General features: G+C 26.3%; 2 protein-coding genes across 2 annotated transcripts; both read right to left on the reverse strand.

The window, feature by feature from the left end:
* Positions 1-252: 252 nt before the first annotated feature.
* Positions 253-1,225, reverse strand: LOC124933454 (cysteine-rich receptor-like protein kinase 26). Its single transcript, XM_047473852.1, has 2 exons — positions 494-1,225; positions 253-418 (listed from the first exon to the last, which is right to left on the reverse strand). The coding sequence occupies exons 1-2, from the start codon at positions 1,206-1,208 to the stop codon at positions 336-338; spliced, it is 798 nt and encodes a 265-aa protein (XP_047329808.1). The 5' UTR covers positions 1,209-1,225; the 3' UTR covers positions 253-335.
* Positions 1,226-6,823: 5,598 nt separating this feature from the next.
* On the reverse strand, positions 6,824-7,661 carry LOC124933842 (cysteine-rich repeat secretory protein 9-like). The gene is made up of 2 exons (XM_047474283.1): positions 6,983-7,661; positions 6,824-6,906 (listed from the first exon to the last, which is right to left on the reverse strand). The coding sequence occupies exons 1-2, from the start codon at positions 7,605-7,607 to the stop codon at positions 6,824-6,826; spliced, it is 708 nt and encodes a 235-aa protein (XP_047330239.1). The 5' UTR covers positions 7,608-7,661.
* Between the last annotated feature and the right edge of the window lie 14,166 nt (positions 7,662-21,827).

Here is a 21,827-nt window from a genome sequence, read left to right on the forward strand (position 1 = left end):
AAAGATTTGATTTTAAATTATTATTATTAATTAAGTATTTATTATAAATAAATAATTAATTATTTTAATTAAAATATATTATAAATATAATTAGAATATTAATCTTATTAAAAAAATCATTGTTTAAAATTATCTTAATATTTAACTAAGTAACAAAAATTAACACCCTTATTATATTTTCATTAACTATATAAATAAATATAATACATTTTCATAAAATATAATATCAACAACATTTATTAACTTGGTTTTTCGAAAACAACAACATTTAATCACACCAAGGTTACAGGCACACACAAAAATAATTTTTTTTTGTTTTTTAAAATACACTATAACTAGATTTGACCAGCAAACACTAAAAGAATTGTAAAAATTATAGCCACCGATCTTTTGGTAGAAATGTCCACACCACCTCCTCCTGTACAAAATTATAATATAAAGTATATAGTTAAAATCTAGTGTTACATAATAACATATTTAATTTTAAACATACCTGATAATACAATATCTTCCAAATCAAACGATAGAACACAACTTGGGTAATAAATTCCAACACCCCCTTCAAGACTAGCATTTGCGGTTCGAAGGCAAGTTTGACAATCCGAGGCGGAAATATCCGGCGTGCATTGTCCATACACGGTAACCTTCTTAGTCGAATTAAAATCAGCCTCTCCGACAGCATATTTCTTCAATGATCCGCCATTCGCAGCCCGATTGATCACGTCGTTTAATTTATCTTGTCCCAACACCTCCATTAACCGAGTTGAATTCGACAAATCCATCCATCCCATAACAAGTCTATTTACCGATTGATCTAATTTCGAGAAGGTTGTTTCGTTAGAGTATCTCAACATACAGTCGTCGTACCAGGCTCCAGCCTTGTTCGATTGGCGGCGGCAAACATTTAATAGCCCGGAATTCGCCGTGGACACGCATTTGCTACAGGTTGACGAATTCACATCACCACGGCAGAGGAAGAGACCGTAGACAACTTCACCGGTGCCGAAACTCGAATTGGAGAAGCCGATGACGAAATCGCCGTTCATTAACAGAGAGCTGAAAAGTTTATCGATGTTAGATCTGTATTCGCTGCTAATTGTTTCGTTTTCTGGGCAACTCATTATGCCCGTGTTTGGACCTAGAGCTGCTCCGGCGAGGCCGATGATAAGGAAGAGGAGGAAGAGATATTGAAGGAGATGAGAAGTCATTTTAATTAATTAGTTAATCCACGTTCAAAATTAACAGATAATTGATCCCCTGTAACTGCTGAAATTATATACTAGAAACAAATCATGGTCCGTGTTTATGTTTGAAGTTTCAACCATGAATAATCTATGAACATTGTGATGTTGTTTACAATCACGTAACGTTCCTTTGACGAGTTCTTCTTTGACAATTCTTAGCCGCCAAACATTTTGAGAAGATAATGAAATGATTTTTACTAAATTTTTTAAATGATTATTGGTTGTAATATATATATATATATATATATATATTAGTATTTAGGGACAGATCTACAAATTTATCTGATAGGCTTGAAAAAAAGTTTGGGGTAACTTAAAATAATAAGGAACAAATTATGAAAAGATTAAGGTGGATAAATATAAAAAAAAATATATATATATTAGACAAATATATATATATATATATATATATATTAAATTAAGAAATTATTGAATAAAGTTGAGTATACATATATCCACGCTAATAACCATATAGTTGAATTTGTAAAGGTTGTTTTAAGTGAAAAAATATATATATTATATGGGTGAAATTGTTGAGATTTATTGGTCAATCGAGATTTTAAATATATAGTTTTGACGAATGATTATTTGAAATTCGATAAACAAAACAATTAATTCGTTTAAATTCTGTAGTTAATTTAGTAGCATATATATTTTATTTATTGTTTATAAATGACATGTAAATAATAAGTTGACAGCATTTTAAATCGTTAAACAAAATTTTATTTTAAAATGTATGTGGTTTGAGTGATGATTAGATTGTGTGTGGTGGACTGATCCTTGCCTAGAGCAACAAACTCTATTCGTTCATTTCTTATTCAATCATTTTACAAATGAATTAAAAACATTTCGCATTTGTTAGATTCATGTGTTATTAAGGGTCGTTACCTTAACGGTGGAAGTGATTATGTTGGCTAGAGACATATTTTGTTTTGTGTAGTTTTGCTACACTAAATGAACCTCGATGTGGTTACTTTGATTCATTTATTTTGTCGTATTTTTGATAATATTTGATGGTTCAATAGTGTGTTATTTGTTATCTTGGATGTGGAATATTGTATTGGTATTGAGTGTTCAACATTTATCAACCTAAACAACATTCGTCTATTTTATGTATGTCATCTTGACTTATTTTCAATCATTCATATATTTTGTTTAGAAAATACAGGTAAGTGTTTTGAAAAAATTGCTATCTTTAATCCTGTTAATAGTCATATACTTGTCTAAGTAATATAAACTTTTTTTTTCAAAATAAAATATAACTAACTTTAACACTAAGAAATCAAATTGCGATCTTTAAAAGAGTACGACTAAAATCCGAATGTAGTCTTATTTTGACAATTTCATATCTATTATATATATATATATATATATATATATATATATATATAACTTAAATTATTTAGTTTTCTTCTCTCATAGATACTACTAATCATGTCATTACCAATTATATATTATATCCAATATATGTATATGCAAACAAAAGTAATCTTTACAATAAAAAAAACTGAAACTATTAAACCACGTTTCACATATATAGTCAAACACATAAGAGAGTTTATCTCTTTTATTTTAAAAGAGGATAATGTATATTTATATTTTACCAATTTTAAATAGATTTTATTTTACTGGTACCCAAAATAAAAATATGTATGGTAGATACACAAAATATGCTAACAAAAATTACCAAAATTAACTTAAAATTTGAAATTTTAATTGGTTATTTGTAGATTAAAAAATTAAAATTTTATTTTAAAAGAATATTAGTTATATATTATTATTATTACTAGAAAAATTCACGTGTTATGCATAAGAATAAAAATATAAACAAAATAAATTTTAAAAAAAATATAATAATATGTATTAAATATTTAAAATTCTTAATAAATCACTAATATTATATTAAAATAAAAAATAAAACACTCTCATTTCACATTTTATTCATTTCGGTAAAACAACTCATTTTCTCATATATCTCATCACATATTTTTTTTTTATCTAATGAACTACTCATCTCGTGACTTTACACTTTTACTTTGTCTATCAAATATCTTATTTATATTTTTCAATATTTAGTATCGTGACCTCACGTACAATTTGGTTAATCAAATATTTGATTTAAATTTTTTAACCACTTGTAATTATTATCGGCCTTTTATCCCTCGGTAAACCACATCTCAATCACACTTGGTTAAATGTTTGTACTTATTTTTCTAGGTTGCAAGTTCGAAACACACATAACTGTTTTAAGTTTATAAGCGGGTCAACTCACAATTCGACCCAAATATCTATTTACTCTCACATATATATCCAAATTAATCACAGCTCTCGACACGATAATTCAGACACTTTGAAAATTAAACATCATTATATATATATATATATATATATTAGTTTACAAGTTAAACTTATATTGTTAAAAATCTCTCACGTTTATCAAATTTGGTGTTGAATTTAAAATATAGAGTTTTATTAGCCTAGTTGGTTAAAAAGTTGTACTTATTTTTGTTAAGTTGCAAATTCGAAATATACATATAACATTTTTAATTTTATTTTTAACCGTTTTAAATTTATGAGCGGATCAAACCACAATCCGACCCAAGTATCTATTTACTCTCATATCCATTTTTTATTTTTTATTTTTAGGAACTAGATGATGTCCGAGACTTTAGATAGTTGGTGTGAAGTTTGGACAGCTGATACGAGAATAATACATATTTGGATTACCATCTCGATTGTTTTTTATTAAAATATTTAGTTTGAGAGAAATCGTCGAACCTTAAATGATTGTAGTTGTGTGATTCGTATCAGTTCATAATGTTATTATTATGACGTTTTTTATGTTTATTTTTGAAAGACAGAGAAAGGTTCGGAGAGTTATTCGTTTTTCTCGACAATCTCTTAGCTCGATAACATATTGTGTAACAAGTTTGTATTTTTTTCTTATTTTCTTAATGTTATTTTGCTTAAACGATTTTTATTATTTTTAATATATATGTTATTTTAAGTTTAACCACTAAGGTAATTCAAGTGATAAGATTAATTTTTAAGAAATTAAATATCACGAATTTAATACTCACTTAAAATGTTTTAAGTAAAAGTGTGTCAATTATCACTGACAGTAAGGTTATGCTATTATCTTACATTAAAAAAATAATATAAATAGATATAGATATGGATATGGATATGGATATGGATATGGATATGGATATGGATATGGATATGGATATGGATATGGATATGGATATGGATATGGATATGGATATGGATATGGATATGGATATGGATATGGATATGGATATGGATATGGATATGGATATGGATATGGATATGGATATGGATATGGATATGGATATGGATATGGATATGGATATGGATATGGATATGGATATGGATATGGATATGGATATGGATATGGATATGGATATGGATATGGATATGGATATGGATATGGATATGGATATGATATGGATATGGATATGGATATGGATATGGATATGGATATGGATATGGATATGGATATGGATATGGATATGGATATGGATATGGATATGGATATGGATATGGATATGGATATGGATATGGATATGGATATGGATATGGATATGGATATGGATATGGATATGGATATGGATATGGATATGGATATGGATATGGATATGGATATGGATATGGATATGGATATGGATATGGATATGGATATGGATATGGATATGGATATGGATATGGATATGGATATGGATATGGATATGGATATGGATATGGATATGGATATGGATATGGATATGGATATGGATATGGATATGGATATGGATATGGATATGGATATGGATATGGATATGGATATGGATATGGATATGGATATGGATATGGATATGGATATGGATATGGATATGGATATGGATATGGATATGGATATGGATATGGATATGGATATGGATATGGATATGGATATGGATATGGATATGGATATGGATATGGATATGGATATGGATATGGATATGGATATGGATATGGATATGGATATGGATATGGATATGGATATGGATATGGATATGGATATGGATATGGATATGGATATGGATATGGATATGGATATGGATATGGATATGGATATGGATATGGATATGGATATGGATATGGATATGGATATGGATATGGATATGGATATGGATATGGATATGGATATGGATATGGATATAGATGGTACTCTTTTCAAGACAATATTTAACAACATTCTCAAATATTTTATATTTTTAAATAAAATAAACTATATACCCATATTAAGGGGAAAAAATAACCAGAGATATGATGACGTGAAAGATTGTTATTAAGGCCTGGATTTAATTGTAAAATTTCTACAACATTGAATTGAATATTACATTGACCGTATGACTTTCAATGCATTTGTTTACGTTGGCATCAACTATCATTCAAACCGTGTTTCATAGAGTTGTATAGAAAAGTTGAATTTGGATGCTAAAAAAAACTCTCTATCTTGAATTATTTTCAGCTGGAAATGATGCCGAGTGTAGGAGAAATATTGATAACTCATACCACTTGAGGTTTTTTTGGTTGGTTATAACTTCTTCAACCTTTTGCATCGAGTCTTTATCGCGAAACTATCGGGCAACACGGAAAGAAGGCGGCTTTTATCATCTCTTTTCGCTTAATCCCTATCTACGACAAATGATGATTAGAGTAATGATGGATTTACATTGGGTATTGGGCTAAACTTCAATCGAAACAAAACTAGCAATATATCTGAACCTTTTTTAAATAATAATAGTTATGCTAGTTATTTATTTAGTGATTAGTAAAAGAATTTTTTTAAATCACACATTTAATTCATTCTAAATAAATAATATTTTTTCTTCATTCTACCTCAAGTCCATCCTAATTTTATTTTTTTTAATTAGTTCCTTACATTAGAAATGTTGTGTATTAGAGTGAGAAAAATAAGTTGGAGGTGTATTTTGAAAATTTATTCAAAATAGTGTAACTATAATATGTTAAAAAAACCATTATTTTAAAAAAAAAATCATTAACCATTTTAATAATATATTATAAATAAAATTATATATATAATTTTAGTTTGAAATTTTAATAAGATAAATTATTTTAATATATATATATATATATAATTTTATTTATACTATATTATTATAATTTTATAACATATAAAAACTCATTATATAATTTTAATAATATATTATAAATATATATATATATATATATATATATATTATATATATGGTTAGTCTTATTAAAAGATTTGATTTTAAATTATTATTATTAATTAAGTATTTATTATATATATTTAAATAGTTATTTTAAATAAAATAAATTATAAATATAATTAGAATATTAATCTTATTAAAAAATAAAATCATTATTTAAAATTATCTTAATATTTCACCAAGTAACAAAAATTAACACCCTTATTATATTTTCATTAACTAAATAAATAAATATAATACATTTTCATAAAATATAATATCAACAACATTTAATCACACCAAGGTTACAAACACACACACACACAAATAATTTTTTTTGTTTTTTAAAATACACTATAACTAGATTTGACCAGCAAACACCACAAAAATTGTAACAATGATAGCCACCAATCTTTTGGTAGAAATGTTCACACCACCTCCTCCTGTTACAAAATTATAATATAAATTATATAGTTAAAATCTAGTGTTACATAATAACAATTTTAATTTTAAACATACCTGAGGATGCAATATCTTCCAAATCAAACGACAGAACACAACTTGGGTAATAAATTCCAATACCCCCTTCAAGACTAGCATTTGCTGTTCGAAGGCAAGTTTGACAATCCGCCGCGGAAATATCGGGCGTGCATTGTCCGAGCACTGTAACCTTCTTAGTCGAATTAAAATCAGCCTCTCCGACAGCATATTTTTTCAATGATCCGTCATTCGCAGCCCGATTGATGACATCGTTTAATTTATCCTGTCCCAACACTTCCTTTAATCGAGTTGAATTCGAAAATTTCATCAAAGACATAATCAGTGCATCTACTGATTGATCGAGCTTCGAGAAGGTTGTTTCGTTAGAGTATCTCAACATACAGTCGTCATACCATGCGACTGCCTTCTTCGATTCGCTGCAAATACTTAATACCCCCGTCGTTGCCGTGGACACGCATTTGGTACAGGTTGACGAACTCACATCACCGCGACAGAGGAAGAGACCGTAGACAGTTTCACCGATGCCGGAACTCGAATTGGAGAAGCCGGTGACGAAATCGCCGTTGTTTAACAGAGAGTTGAAAAGGTTATTGATGTTAGATTTGTAATCGCTGCTGATTGTTTCATTTTTTGGGCAATTCATTAGGGCCGTGTTATCTAGAGAACCTCCATCGAGGCCGATGATAAAGAGGAGGAGGATGAGAAGTCATTTTAATTAATTAGTTCAAAATTAATTGATTGATCCCATATATGCAAGCGGTTGATCAATTTATATACTAGAAAAAATCATGGTACGTGTTTATGTTTGACGTTTCAACCATATGAATTAATAATCTCTGTACAATGTGATGTTGTCTATCAAGTAACGTTCCTTTGACGAGTTCTCCTTTGACAATTCTTAGCCGCCAAACATTATTAAGAGATAATGAAATGATTTTTACTATATTTTTTAATGATTTTTGGTTGTAATATATATATATATATATATATATATATATATATATATATATATATATATATATATATATATATATTAGTATTTAGGGACGAATCTACTCATTCTAACTTAAAATAATAACATAAAATTATGGGAAAAAAATAAGAATGGATAAAGGTAAAAATATTAAATTATAAATAAATGTATTAATTAAAAAATTGAAGAAATTATTGGGTAACATTAGGTATACATATATCTGCCCTCATAACCAACCTAGTTGAAGTTTTAAAGATTCTTTTAAGTGAAATATATATATATATATATAATATATATATATATATATATATATATATATATATATATATATTTATATATATATACACACGGTGGAATTGTTGAGATTTATTGAGCAATCGAGATTTCAAATATATTTTTCAAATTTCATCGTTTAGAGTTTTTTATTATTAAAGTATACAAAATTAGGTTTTGCCTAAACGAGTTTAATTTATTTTATATGAGATTTATAAAAAAAATAAAAGATTAATGTCACAAATTTAACCAATTAATTTTAACGAATTTACAGTTTTGACGACCGTTTCTTTGAAATTCGATAAACAAAACAATTAATTCATTTAAATTCGGTAGTTAAATTAGTAATATGAATATTTTATTTATTGTTTATAAATAACATATAAATAATAAGTTGACAGCATTTTAAATCATTGAACAAAATATATGTCGTGTGAGTGATGGTTGGATTGTGTATGGTGGACTGATAATTGCCTAGAGCAACACGCTCATTTTCTATTTAATCATTTACAAATGAATTAAAAACACTTGGCATTTGGTGATTTCTATGTTGTACCTTAATTAATGATGAAAATGATTAGGTTGGCTAGAGACCTATTTGTTTGGTATAGTTTTGATACATGGGATAAAATTTAATGTGGTTACTTGACCCATTTGTTTTGTCGTATTTCGATGATATTTGATAGTTCAATAGTGTGTTATTTGTTATCTTTGATGTGGAATATTGTATGAATATTAGGTGTTCAACATTTATCAACCTAAACAATATTCGTTCATTTTATATACCACATCTTGATTTATTTTCAACCATTCATTTATTTTGTTTGGAATATGTAAGTTAAATGTTTGAAATGAATGCTACATGGTTAATCTGATAATAGTCATATACTTGTCTCTAAAAAATTAAGCCATGCATGTGTAAATATAAAATAATATTATTTTAAAATAAAAATATAAACTAACTTTAACACTAAGAAACCAAATTACGGAGTTTTAAAAGAGTACTACCAAAATCTGAATGTTGTCTTATTTTGACAATTTCATATCTATTATATATATATATATATATATATATTATATATATATATATATATATATATATTTGACCAATTTTAAATTCTTTATATATAATTAGATTTTTTTTAAATAGATTTTATTTTACTGGTACACAAAATAAAAATATGTATTGTAGATACACAAAATATGCTAACAAAAATAAACTTAAAATTTAAAATTTTAATTCATTATTTGTAAACTAAAAAATTGAAATTTTATTTTAAAAGAATATTAGTTATATATTATTATTATTTGTATACATAAATAAATAAATAAGTATAATATTAAGATAACAAAAATTAAGAAATGACACTAAAATGAAGTAATAGTTATAAAATCAATTAAATAAAGTAATAACATAATATTAAATTTATAAATATACATTAATTTTTTTATAAAATTATATATAAATTAAAAATAATTTATAAATTCGTAAAATCTGTTAATTTATTAAAGTTAGTTTTCTTAAAAATAATAAATTGTGTTACTCACTAAATCTAGGGTATTTATTATTGAATGGATAATTTCAAAATAATCCAAATTAAACCGGGCCTTATTTTAGGCCCACGGGAGCTATTATAGAACAAATAATTGATGAGTTGTATGGATTATTTAGTTTAGCAACAAAATGGGTTCATCCTTAAAAAAATAGTATTTAGGTCACTTGTTAAAAACTAAATTATGTTAAAAAGTCTCATTCACATATTGAGAAATTCAAAATATATTTTCATAGTTTCGTTTTGTTTCTATATTTGGTGACACTTTTTACCATTCTTTTAGTCCAATATTAGTTGTGGGATTAAATGACTTTCCGATCTCAATATATTATCATAGATGAACTGTTTTCAATAAAAGAGTTTCTTATAATAGTTTGATTGAGATAATAAGTTGGATCAGAGTTAATCTTGAGATTGTTAATTTTTTCAAATGATAAATTTGACGTGGTTATAAGGGGGAAGTATTATTATCTAATTTATAATTTTAGAATATTAGAATTGTATAGGAGATGGAATTCAATTTGTAGATGGATATGTAATGAACTTTTGAAATATTTGATTTATTAATCACGGTGAGAAAAAATATACCTAATTAAAATCCTGAAAATATTACTATCAATATTCTTTCAAAACAAAATTTACTAAATATCAAACTTTTTGAACATTTTATATTTATTGAATCAAACTCTTTTAAGTCATCCCAAATATCATCGTGAAAAATTATATCTTTAGTTCTTCGATATTAGTTATTTAAATAATACAAAAATCAAATATCACTTTATTCATCGTCACTTCATTCTCTTTTTATTCTTCAAATCAATTAATTCATTAACTAAACTACTATACTATTTTATTTTTTAATTATTATTTTTTATTTTATTTATATATATTAATACATTAAAATAAAAATAAAATAAAAAATCCCCAACTTTTCAAAATAATCACCCATCATAATTTTTTTTATAAGGTTTGATTTTACTCCTTAGAACTTTTATGACTAGTAAATTTGCCATTCAACAATTGAGAATTGAGAGGTTAATATTAAAATTAATTAATTAATAGAGTCAAATTAAAAATATTCTTCCTGCCCTAGTATTATTGTTCTGCGTCTGTGTCTGACACCTATTTCGTATCATTCTTCCTTTATACTGTAGTAATAAATATACTGACTACTGACAAATAATTTTACTTTTTTTAATTAAAATAATAAGAACGAAAGCCCTAAAAAAGGGCCAAAAGTTGGTTAGAATAACTCCAAAACACAGTATTTGAAGGCTTCAAGCAACTTTAATGGAAGCTAGTGATTTGGAATGGCCTTTTTCCTCGAAGATTCATGGAATTAGGAGGATTCAATGAGAAAAAAAAAGAGAGAGAAATCTAAAACAAATTAACCCTATTTCCCTTCTTCTTCTTCTTCATTAATTGGAACATTGTCATCTAAGAAAAAAACAGCTTGTTTTATTCTTAAAAATGTTTTTTTTTTTCAATTTTAAAATAGGCTTAGTAGATGGGAATATTATTATATGATAGTTTATTATAATAATAAAATGGGTAGTTATAGGAAGCTTATTTCAGAAGGAATAGAATTTGTGGAATAAATAATTATAAATATTATTTGTTTGAATAGGCAGTGGAAACAGTGTTCTAATTAGTATTTGAGTGTCTTATAATTGTTGTCAGGTAGTGAGATTTGTTTGGCTTCAGTGAGAAGATTCCTGCAGTTACTTTTGTATAAAGGAAACTTCTCCCTAAATTAAATACATGGCACATTTATTTTACTTTTAATTTTTAAAATAGTGAGGTATAAAGAGTTTTACTTAGGAAGTAAGAGAATCGATATTATATTCGATTTTTATTAAAAACGTGGATATGTTAATGTTATAGAAGAAGGTCTATATTAGTATATTTTGATAAATAAACTCGGAATAAGTTGGATTAACATATTATCTATAGTTCGTAAGGTCAAAGAATCTTATTATAAGGATTACCTTCATTCATGCATAATTATTCCATTTATACAAATGGGTTATAATAGTCTACTAAACTTAGTACCTTAAGGGAGGTTTTATACTATTTGGTTGTTATTTTCTTACCAACCTAATTAAGGAATTGTCTACATGAAACGAACTCTGAAGTTTTTTTAAATAGAAGATTCTAGCTAACTTATCTTCATATTGTGGTTTTTTTAAAATCTAGAGGGAGAAAAAAAATAATGATCGTGATGATTTTGAGGAGATGATGATTATTTTTTATAAAAAGACTTAAAAGTATTAGTATATATAAACAAAATAATAAATACTAATTTAAAATAGAATGTGTTTTGATATTTTGGTTAATGATTTGAGTGACTTGATTGTTGAAAAGTGATTGATTGAAAAATTGATTTGGGTTAAGTTTTTTTAAAAATAAAAATAAAAGCCCTTAGGCCTTGTTGGTTATGGGTTATTAAAAAATTAATTCAAAATCAAATATCACTTCACTCCCCTTTTATCCATCATATCACTCAAATTATTAACCAAAATACTAAAATACCCTCTATTTATATTTATTTATAGATATCAATACATTTTAAGTCTTTTTTACTAAAAATAATCATTATATTCTCAAAATCATCACTCATTATTTAAATTTTCTCTCTCTTAATTTTTAAAAAAACCCACAACTGAACGACCCCTTGTATACAAGGTTTTATTTTCAATTATTCTTTTAAAATTATTTTCAATTAATGTTAAATTCTAAAAGATTATATAGGTTGTCATAAAAACAACCTATTAAACAACCTAATTAAAATCAATTCCTGGCTCAGTGACGTGACCGACACAATGATAGGCATACAATTTAAAATAGATTTTCAGTATATCTATATATATATAATATATATATAGATATATATTTAGAGGAGCCCTACACTCACAATACAATACAATACACATGACAACGAATATAACTATATTATAGATTACATAAAATAAACATGATATAACTTATCCTATGAATAGTTGAGTGAATAATTAATTATCCGAAAACAAATTAAATTATAAATAAGTTAAGAGTGATCAAGTGTATTATACACTACAGCCTTAGCGATTTCAAATAAACGGAATATTTATCAAATTAGTGATAAATGAGAATAAACTGAATGAAACTAAACCCATGTGTAAAAAATTAAAGATCCGAATTAGAGTTAGGATTTTTTGTGTTATAATCTTATCTTTGGGTTATTAATTATTTTGCGTTTGTTTAGTATTGTATTTGTATTAGTTTTGTTGTCGATTTTCTTTTGAGGTGTTATTTGGAGAAGACCACTTTGATAATGTGGATCTCTTATGTTGTATGAGGCATCTATGGCCACATTGTCAAAGGAAACAATGGATCAAACTAGTGCGCCCTCAATTAAAAATCAAACATTGATTATGGAATGTGAATGATAAGAGACTCTGAAAGTTGAAGAATTTGGTTAATTCGATGCTACTAATACAAGTAGTGTCTGTTTCTACTAAAAACGCCACATGTACAAAGAAAAAAAAATCAACAAATGAGGGAAATAATGTTTCACTTTTGTGTATATGCATCACTTCATGAGTGAGATACATGCACTACACTACATGTACCGGTACTATCGAATTAACTGAAAATTTATAAAAAATAAATTTAAAGCAGGAATGTAAGTTATAATTATTTCTTTTATCTTTATTTTAGTTTTATGTTGAAATGTAATGTTTTGATAAGTTTTGAATGCTTTGAATATGATTTTCCCTTTTAATTTGTTTGAACCTCTCTTTCTTTGTATTTGTAAGTTATGTTTTTTCCATTGTTTAATTTTGGTTACTGTGTTTAAACTAATTATATTTTTATTGTTAATTTATACTCTTAATAAATAATAATAATTTAATTAATTCAAAATGCAAAAGTAAAAGTCTTATCAACATATCGTTGTCATATTCAATTCAATGTTCTTAGCCAAATAAATAATAATAATGTCACTCACCATCTCAAATTAATCTTCAGAATATGAACAATTATAAAGACATGCATATTAAAAATATAAATTACATGTATATTCACTTAAAACATGTCATTGTCTAATCTTAGAAATGGACAACCAATAATTATTGTCCTAATTTGACACTTATCTTGTATAATTTAAGGGTTGCTGGATTTTATAAGAGAAAATTACACTATTGTTTTATGAAATTATCTCTTAAAAATAAGTGAATATTATTAATTGTCTTAAATAATTTAACATAATATTTTGCGTGCAATGTCGCATTCAATCTAAGATAATCGTCCATATTTGGAAACAGTACAATTACTTGGTACTATTGTTTAATTAATTTCTTATAAAAATATGCGTAGCTAATACGTAATATTAGAATGATATTGAATTTTTAATGAGAAAATTGTAATTTTATCCATAACTTGACTTGAAAGGTCATATCAAGGACTAAATAATTATTGCAATTAGATTAAATAATTATTGCAAAATTTAAAAGATTAATTATTGCATTAATTATCACCAACATGGTATATATATATATAGATATAAACAGTAGTGGACTGAGCCTCCCCCAACCATAAAAGTTTTTAAGATATTTTATAAATATATATATATTTATCAAAATAAGGCTTGTCTTGCTGGTTTTGGAGTTGAAATCCATAATAGAGGTCAGGTGATCAAACATTGCCTCTCACATTTTCTTTATAATATATACCTCACACTTCTTTTTATAAAATAATAATTTTTTTTTTATTTTATACAAACATTATTTTCTAATATATAAATATTTATAATAACTAACACTTTCTTTTTTTTATTTTATACAAACATTATTTTCTAATATATAAATATTTATATAAACTAACACTTTCTTTTATAAAAGTGTAATTAAAAAAAACTAATTCATAATTATATTATTCTAATTTCAAATATAATTTTATTAAAGTAATTAGTATTAATATTTTATTTTATACCAATAATATTTTCTAAGATACAATATTTATAATAATACATAAATTTTAGTTAATAGATAAATAATATTTATTATATAATTTAAAATATAAAAAATTATATATAAAATAATGAAAATTATATTAGATTATTATTTATTTTAAAACTACATTTATATTATAATTATATATATATATATATATTTTATTAATTTCAATATAATTAATAATACAAATTATTATAAAATAAAGATTAAAATAATATTTATATAAATATAAGGGTAAAATAATAATTTATATAAATATAAAGGTAAAATATTATTTTATATTTCTTAATTTAAATTAGTTTTAAACTATTACAACAAATACATGTATTTGTTAGATTTTATTTAGGGGTTTAGGTTATAACACATATTTATTTTTAGTTATTTATTTTACTTCTACATCACATGACCAATTTGAGTTTTCTCAATCAATTAATGAGCCTACTAATGAGTCTACTGTTACTGATCAACTATACATGGTTAGAATATATCATATCAAAAGATGCATCATTTTGTTTTTAGGTGTTATCTTTTTAAGCTTTTAAATAGAGAAAACGTAGATGATACCTTTATAGTATATGGGTACAAAAATTGGAAAATGGCATTAGAAAGATTTAATCGACATATGTGAACTTCAAATAGTTGTCATAATGAAGCTAGAATTCAATTTGAATCATTTCAATATCAAAGGACATAGCATGAGAAACGTTTTACGTACACATGACCGTGATATAAAAATAAATTATCGCACCCGTTTAACGACAATGTTTGATGTAACACCTTTCTATTGAGGCAATGATTACCTTTTCGAGGACATGAGTGAGTCAAGTAGTTCATCAAATAAAGATAATTTCTTGAATTGATTGATTGGTATAGTCAACGTAATGAAGAGATTTTGTCTTCTTTTGTACCGACTCATGGACACGAATAATTTAGTAATTGTGCTTGTTAGTATTTTTATGTAATTACTGAGTAAAGTTTTAATTAAAAAATGCATTTATTTGATCGCCAAAAAATGCTACGTTACTATGTATTTGGCCCACCCGAGAAAATATTCTGGTCCGCCACTGGATATATATAGATATAGGCTGTTTATATCAATCAAAATAACCTAAACCTATAGTTAAGGAAATGATCATATGTAAAGAAGTGTTTTTACTAATAATTGTAAAATAGTTATTAATAACCATAGTACATAGCTTGATGTTTGTTACTCCTAATTGTCTTTAAACCATTAATAAAAGTTGTTTCCATGGCTAATATAAACTTATAAAACTAAATTTAAACAATTTTCTTTTTAATAAAAGTTGTTTCCATGGCTAATATAAACTTATAAACATAAAATTTAAACAATTTATTTTGTAATATGTTCGATTCTCTTTAAAAACACTTTGATTAAATGATCATGATTGTAAACTAACTCGGATAAAAACAAAATAGAAAGAAAAAAATGATCAATTTACTTGTTCTTTAAGCCATATTCCTCACTCTACAAGGACATATCCTTTCTTTAAATTTGGATTATCTAAATAACATTGTTCTTATTGTTAGTTTGGTAAAATATATTGCGAGGATGCGAAAACGAGTACATATTTTCCTACATTAGATTGAGGCAATCAAAATTTACAATTTTCTTGTGACACATTAATTGTACTATCTCTAGTGAAATATAGAATCTTTAACAACTCCAAACCTTATATTTATTTTCTTCACAACTACCATCGTCTTATTCTAGATAAAAAATAATCAATCTTTTTTGAAAAATAAGTTTTCCCTCTTGATTAGGAATGGAACTTTACTACTTGGAATTTATGGACGCACCCCCAAAAAGGACATTTGTCCAAAAGGATAGTAAATGCGGGAGTATGAAAACTGAAATGAAGGGATGAAAGAAGTTATATTCCATGCAATTTCTAGGAAAGAGGAAAAGCCCCCTCAAGAAGGGAACCCCACAACACAAACCCCTTCTCTCTCTCTCTCTCTTTCACATGCATCTTGTTTGTCAATTTTCCTAGGATCCTATTTAACCTCTCTCACTTCCCTTAACTTTCCTTCATCGTCATCATCATCATCATCCCCAACTCAAAAAACACCAATCTTTTTTCTAATGGCATCTTCTGCAGGCAAGGGTCATGGTAATAACAGTAATACGTACTACTACTACAAGTCCTACTGGAATAGTGTTTGAAGATTTCTTCCCAGCTATTGGTAGAAAAGCTTGGAGCAGAGGGATTCATGGATGAACTCTGTAAAGGGTTTTCGTTTATTGATGGATACTGATATCGGGCGATTACACTTGATAGTTGAGGAAGAACTCGGAGCTGTTGGGATTGGGTGGGATGTCGGATGAAGATCTTCGTTCGATGCTTAGAGAAGGTGATTTGGGATTGGAGATGGTTGTTTGAACCAGATGGAGTTTTGTGTACTCATGCTTAGACTCAGTCCTGAACTCATGACTGGTCTAGGACTCGGTTGGACCAGGTCATAACTCGTTTGGACGAGTTGATGACTATGAACAATAGTCGTGATTTATGGTGGAACATAAAACATAAACATAAAATGGGATCGAGGTGGATCAGGAAGTTGACCGTAACTTATGTTATTATCCCTGTTTCTAGTAGATGTAGTATATATATATATGACAGCAGCTTATATATATCATGTGATCCCTCTGGCTAATTGTTTTTTAAGGGTTTTTTTTTGTTGGTCATTCCGAATGATTGTAATCACAATCTTTATTAACCTTTTATTTTATTTGATCATGTTTTTTCCATGTTAATGTTAAGGTAACACTTTATATATTTATATATATATATATATATTTTAAAATCAGCATTATTTATTTATCTTTTAAAATTCACTTTTATCACTTGAGTGAATTATTATCCCTTAGAAATTATATCTTATCTAGTGAAAGCCCTTAATATTGGGCTGCCAAGACATATTAATTTTTATTATTATCAAATTAACAAAAATCTTACATCGATAAGTTTATTTTCCCTTGGTAGATATATTACTTTTAATTTATTTTTAAATAATTTAATTCTTATAAAAAAAAAATTTGAAAATTTTTTTTTTTGGCCAATTAAGTTTTATTTATTTTGTAAGATGAGTTGCCTAATATGGTTTACCCTGTCCCTCCCCCACCTTATTAGATAGAAAAGAGTAATTATTAAATTTTTTTTTTTTTTTGTGGGTGTGTTGAAAACGAGATGACATGTATGATTATTCATCATTACGGACTTGTTTGAGGAAGTGGTTTTTGGATTTTGTCTCGATTTTATAAAAAAAACCCTTGTTTGATAAAAAGTAAGAAAAACTGATTTTTAAAATTTAAAGACTAATTTGCCCTTGAAGATAGGGTGTAGGTGAGAGAATAATGGTTTAGAGAGAGAATAAATTAGAGGATAATTTTGGTATTTAAATGATAAAACTATTTGATTTGATGGTTAATAAGATGTTTGGGTTTTGGGATAAAAACTAAGTTTTATCCCAAAAAACCCCTTCATCAAAACGAGAGGGCCGTAGCATATACATTGTTTTGTCGTCCACTGTTTTTCTCCATGATTCTTCTTTGATTGTTACATCAAAGTTTTAGGCTCAATAATTAAACAATAATTGCATGTAGCGTATACATTGTTTATTAATTTTTACCTCATTGGAGCTAAACTCGGGAAATAGAAGTTTGATGAAGTCAGATTAGTTGAGTTACTACCTTTTTCATTGCGTTGATCTAACTTTAGGATCTGGTGTACTTAACACTGAAGAATATATTCATCATTATTAGTATGATTAGAACGTCATTTTTCTCAACTTTATTTTCTTCCCAATTCAACGAAGAAATTTCATCAACTTGACCCTCTCGGCTAATAACAATTTGACCTTCTTTTAGGGTTGCATAATTGAGAGCGAAGCTTCAATTGACCATTTTAATCTTAGTGAACACGTTGACTTATGTTGTCTATCAAAGATAATACACTCATTTTTATCGAAGTGGAGCTTATATCCATTTTCCACCAATTGTTCAAGGCTAAGTAAATTTTGGCTCAAGCTCGACACACATAGTACATTGTTAATATAGCTCGGTCCTTCCTTCGTCTTGATGTCAATCCTTCCAAGCCCTTTTGATTTCGTTTGATCTCCATTCCAGAATTGAATAGGGGTATTGACGCTTTAGTCAAGCTCGGAGAAGATTTCTGAGGTCGGCGTCATGTGGTTGCTACATTGCTGTCTAATAACCATTCTCCTCTATTTTTGTCAATAGTTATGTGACACACATAGAAGGTTCCGTGTGTCTTCGGGGTGTTTGATTTGCCTCGGCCTGACTTGCTTGATGTGTATTTCTACTTTTCAATATTTGGCGAGGTGACCAAATCAATGATATTTGTTGCATCTAGATTTGGACATATGTCCCAATCGTCTCCCTTGTCTTTGAGCTACGTCCATCTAGTACTCTTGATATTTTTCCCTTTTGACTAGTTAAAATTCGAGTTATCCTCTCATTTGTTGTTGCAGGTATGATTATCCTCTCGTTCGTTGTTGTTAGTATTGAGATTTGACTGAAATGTACTCTCTATTGACTTTTAGGAGTCTTTAGACAATCGTTGCTCAAATGATTTTAAGGATAACATCACTTCTTGGACAATGAGTGTTGACAAATCATTTGTTTCTTCAATGACGACTACGATGAGATTGTATTTCTCAGGAAGGGATATGAGAATCTTCCGCACCATTCTCTGGTCTGTGACATCTTCACCATGAGATTTCATCGAGTTGACCAAATCAAAGATTTAGGTTGAGAACTCCATTAGGGTCTCAGTCTCCTTCATTTTGGCATTTTCGAATTCACTGAGTATTGATTGAAGCTTAATTGTTTTGACTTTCACATCTCCTTGAAATTCACTTTGTAAGATCTCCCACGCCTCTTTGGTTGTATCGGCACGCATTATTCTAGCAAAGATTGTTTTAGTGACTGCTCTTTTGAGGATTGAAAGAGCGTTTGCATTGACTTGTCGGGACTACTTTAGTTCATTCAGGTCGGCTTTATTAATGTCATTTTCTTCCTCTAACTCATTCACTCCATTCTCCACAATCTCCCAATGATTAAGAGATTGAAATATCTTCTTCATCTTTACGCATCAGAAATCATAGTCTTCTCCATTAAACTCTGCCATTAAACTTCGGAATGACATAGTTGATATTTGTTGATGACATGAATTTGGATTGATTGGTAGAAGATTTTGATGGATTGAAAGAAAAAAAATTGATAGTTTAGTAGAAGGTTTTGTAGATTGGTAGCACATGAAGGCTCTAATGTCAAATGTTAGAATTTTTGAAGAGATATTTGAAAGAGAGAATAATATTTTATTATTGTTTTTTATATTGATTAACTTGAATTACAAAACCTTAATATATAGGTTAGAAAATAACTAAAAATATCTTAGTAATCAATATTAGAATTCTAACGTTTCACTCATACTTGATTTAAAAAAAAAAAGATAATAATAAATTTGATTGTTAAGATTTCCTAATAATATCTAATCAATATATAATATAGGGAAGGTTACACCATTAATTTTAACAAAATATAAATTGACATTAGCTAATTCAACAAATTCAAATTCAAAAGAAATACTAAATACTCTCCAATAAATGGAGATAGTGACTATGATGGTTCATAATAGTTCTAATATTAAAAAAAATCTCAAATAACTCAACTCTAAAAATCCTAATATAATAATAATAATAATAATAAAAATTGTAAAACTTTTAATATTATTTAGATAACTCAATCAATCAAAACAAAGTCTTATATTAAGATGTTGTAACATATTTAATAAGTTCATAAAAAAAAGTATTACGACTGCTTTATGGAAAGTTACCAAAATTTCATACAGAAATTTTTGAAGATTTCCAAGTCAACTTAAAACTCAAAGATATTCCAAATTTGAATTCTGTTCTAACTTTTTGAAGACTATTATTAATTTATTTGACTTGTGAATATAAAAATTATTATTATAATATAGGCACTGTTTGATGATTTATTTATTTATCAAATTATTTAAGTCTTCAATATTTAAAATATCAATGGTTATAACTTATACATCTTAAAGTACAAATTAACATGGGTTTTGCTCATTTAATCTAAATAAATTGAATGAACATTTATATTTTACTTAAACTATAGTTTTTTGTTTTTGTTTTTCAGAAGGCTAAATTATTTGAAATAACATCACATAAGTAGTTTCTTTTAAAGATGTTCATGCATGTGTTGTATATTGCTTCATTGATTTGGTATATTAATATATATTATTTTTTAAAATTTAAGATATAATTCTAAATTTGAAGATAAATAAGTTGAATAGAAAAAAAATATATAGTTTTGAGAGAAATGTTTATGTTTATTTCAAATTTTACACTTTTTATATTTATATTTTCTTATTGCCCAAATTAATATTCATCATTGTCTCAACTATAAGCCTTATATACATATATTTACTTATCTTTGAAGGAAGAATATATATATATATATATTATATATAATATATAATATATATATATATATATATATATATATATATATATATATATATAACAATGGGTTGGAGTTGTAATATAGCTGAAATTAATGAAATCATCAAAACATTTTCATTGAAATCTTGTTAACAAAAGATTTAATTTATGAAAAAAAAGTAAAAAATCTATAATACATTTAACTAAAATATTTTTATATAATGAAAAAAATGAAAGGTTGTTAGCTAGTGACTATGGTGATAACCCAACATAGAATAGAAAAAATAAATGTATACAAATTGTTATTATTCTTATTAACTTATAAAATTATCTCTCTATTATATTTGTATAAAAAAAATTAAATAATTGAAAATATGATAAATAAATAATTTTAATTCTAAACAAATTAATCTGATAATTATAATTCAATTTTAATGGTATTGTTTTACCTTTCTTAATTATAGTTGTGGGAGATGTAGAGTTAATTAAACATTATGTACCTAAGCTTAGGGGATTAATTATAAATTAACTAACAATTTCTTTTGTAATTTCATAATAAT

This window comes from Impatiens glandulifera, chromosome 4 (genome assembly GCF_907164915.1).
Source record: "Impatiens glandulifera chromosome 4, dImpGla2.1, whole genome shotgun sequence".
Taxonomy (NCBI): Eukaryota; Viridiplantae; Streptophyta; class Magnoliopsida; order Ericales; family Balsaminaceae; genus Impatiens; species Impatiens glandulifera.

Coding starts and splice junctions, on each gene's coding strand:
- LOC124933454 (XM_047473852.1), bottom strand. CDS start 1,208: ATGACTTCTCATCTCCTTCAATATCTCTTCCTCCTCTTCCTTATCATC. Junction 419..493: donor GGAAGATATTGTATTATCAG/GTATGTTTAAAA, acceptor AATTTTGTACAG/GAGGAGGTGGTGTGGACATT.
- LOC124933842 (XM_047474283.1), bottom strand. CDS start 7,607: ATGAATTGCCCAAAAAATGAAACAATCAGCAGCGATTACAAATCTAAC. Junction 6,907..6,982: donor GGAAGATATTGCATCCTCAG/GTATGTTTAAAA, acceptor ATTTTGTAACAG/GAGGAGGTGGTGTGAACATT.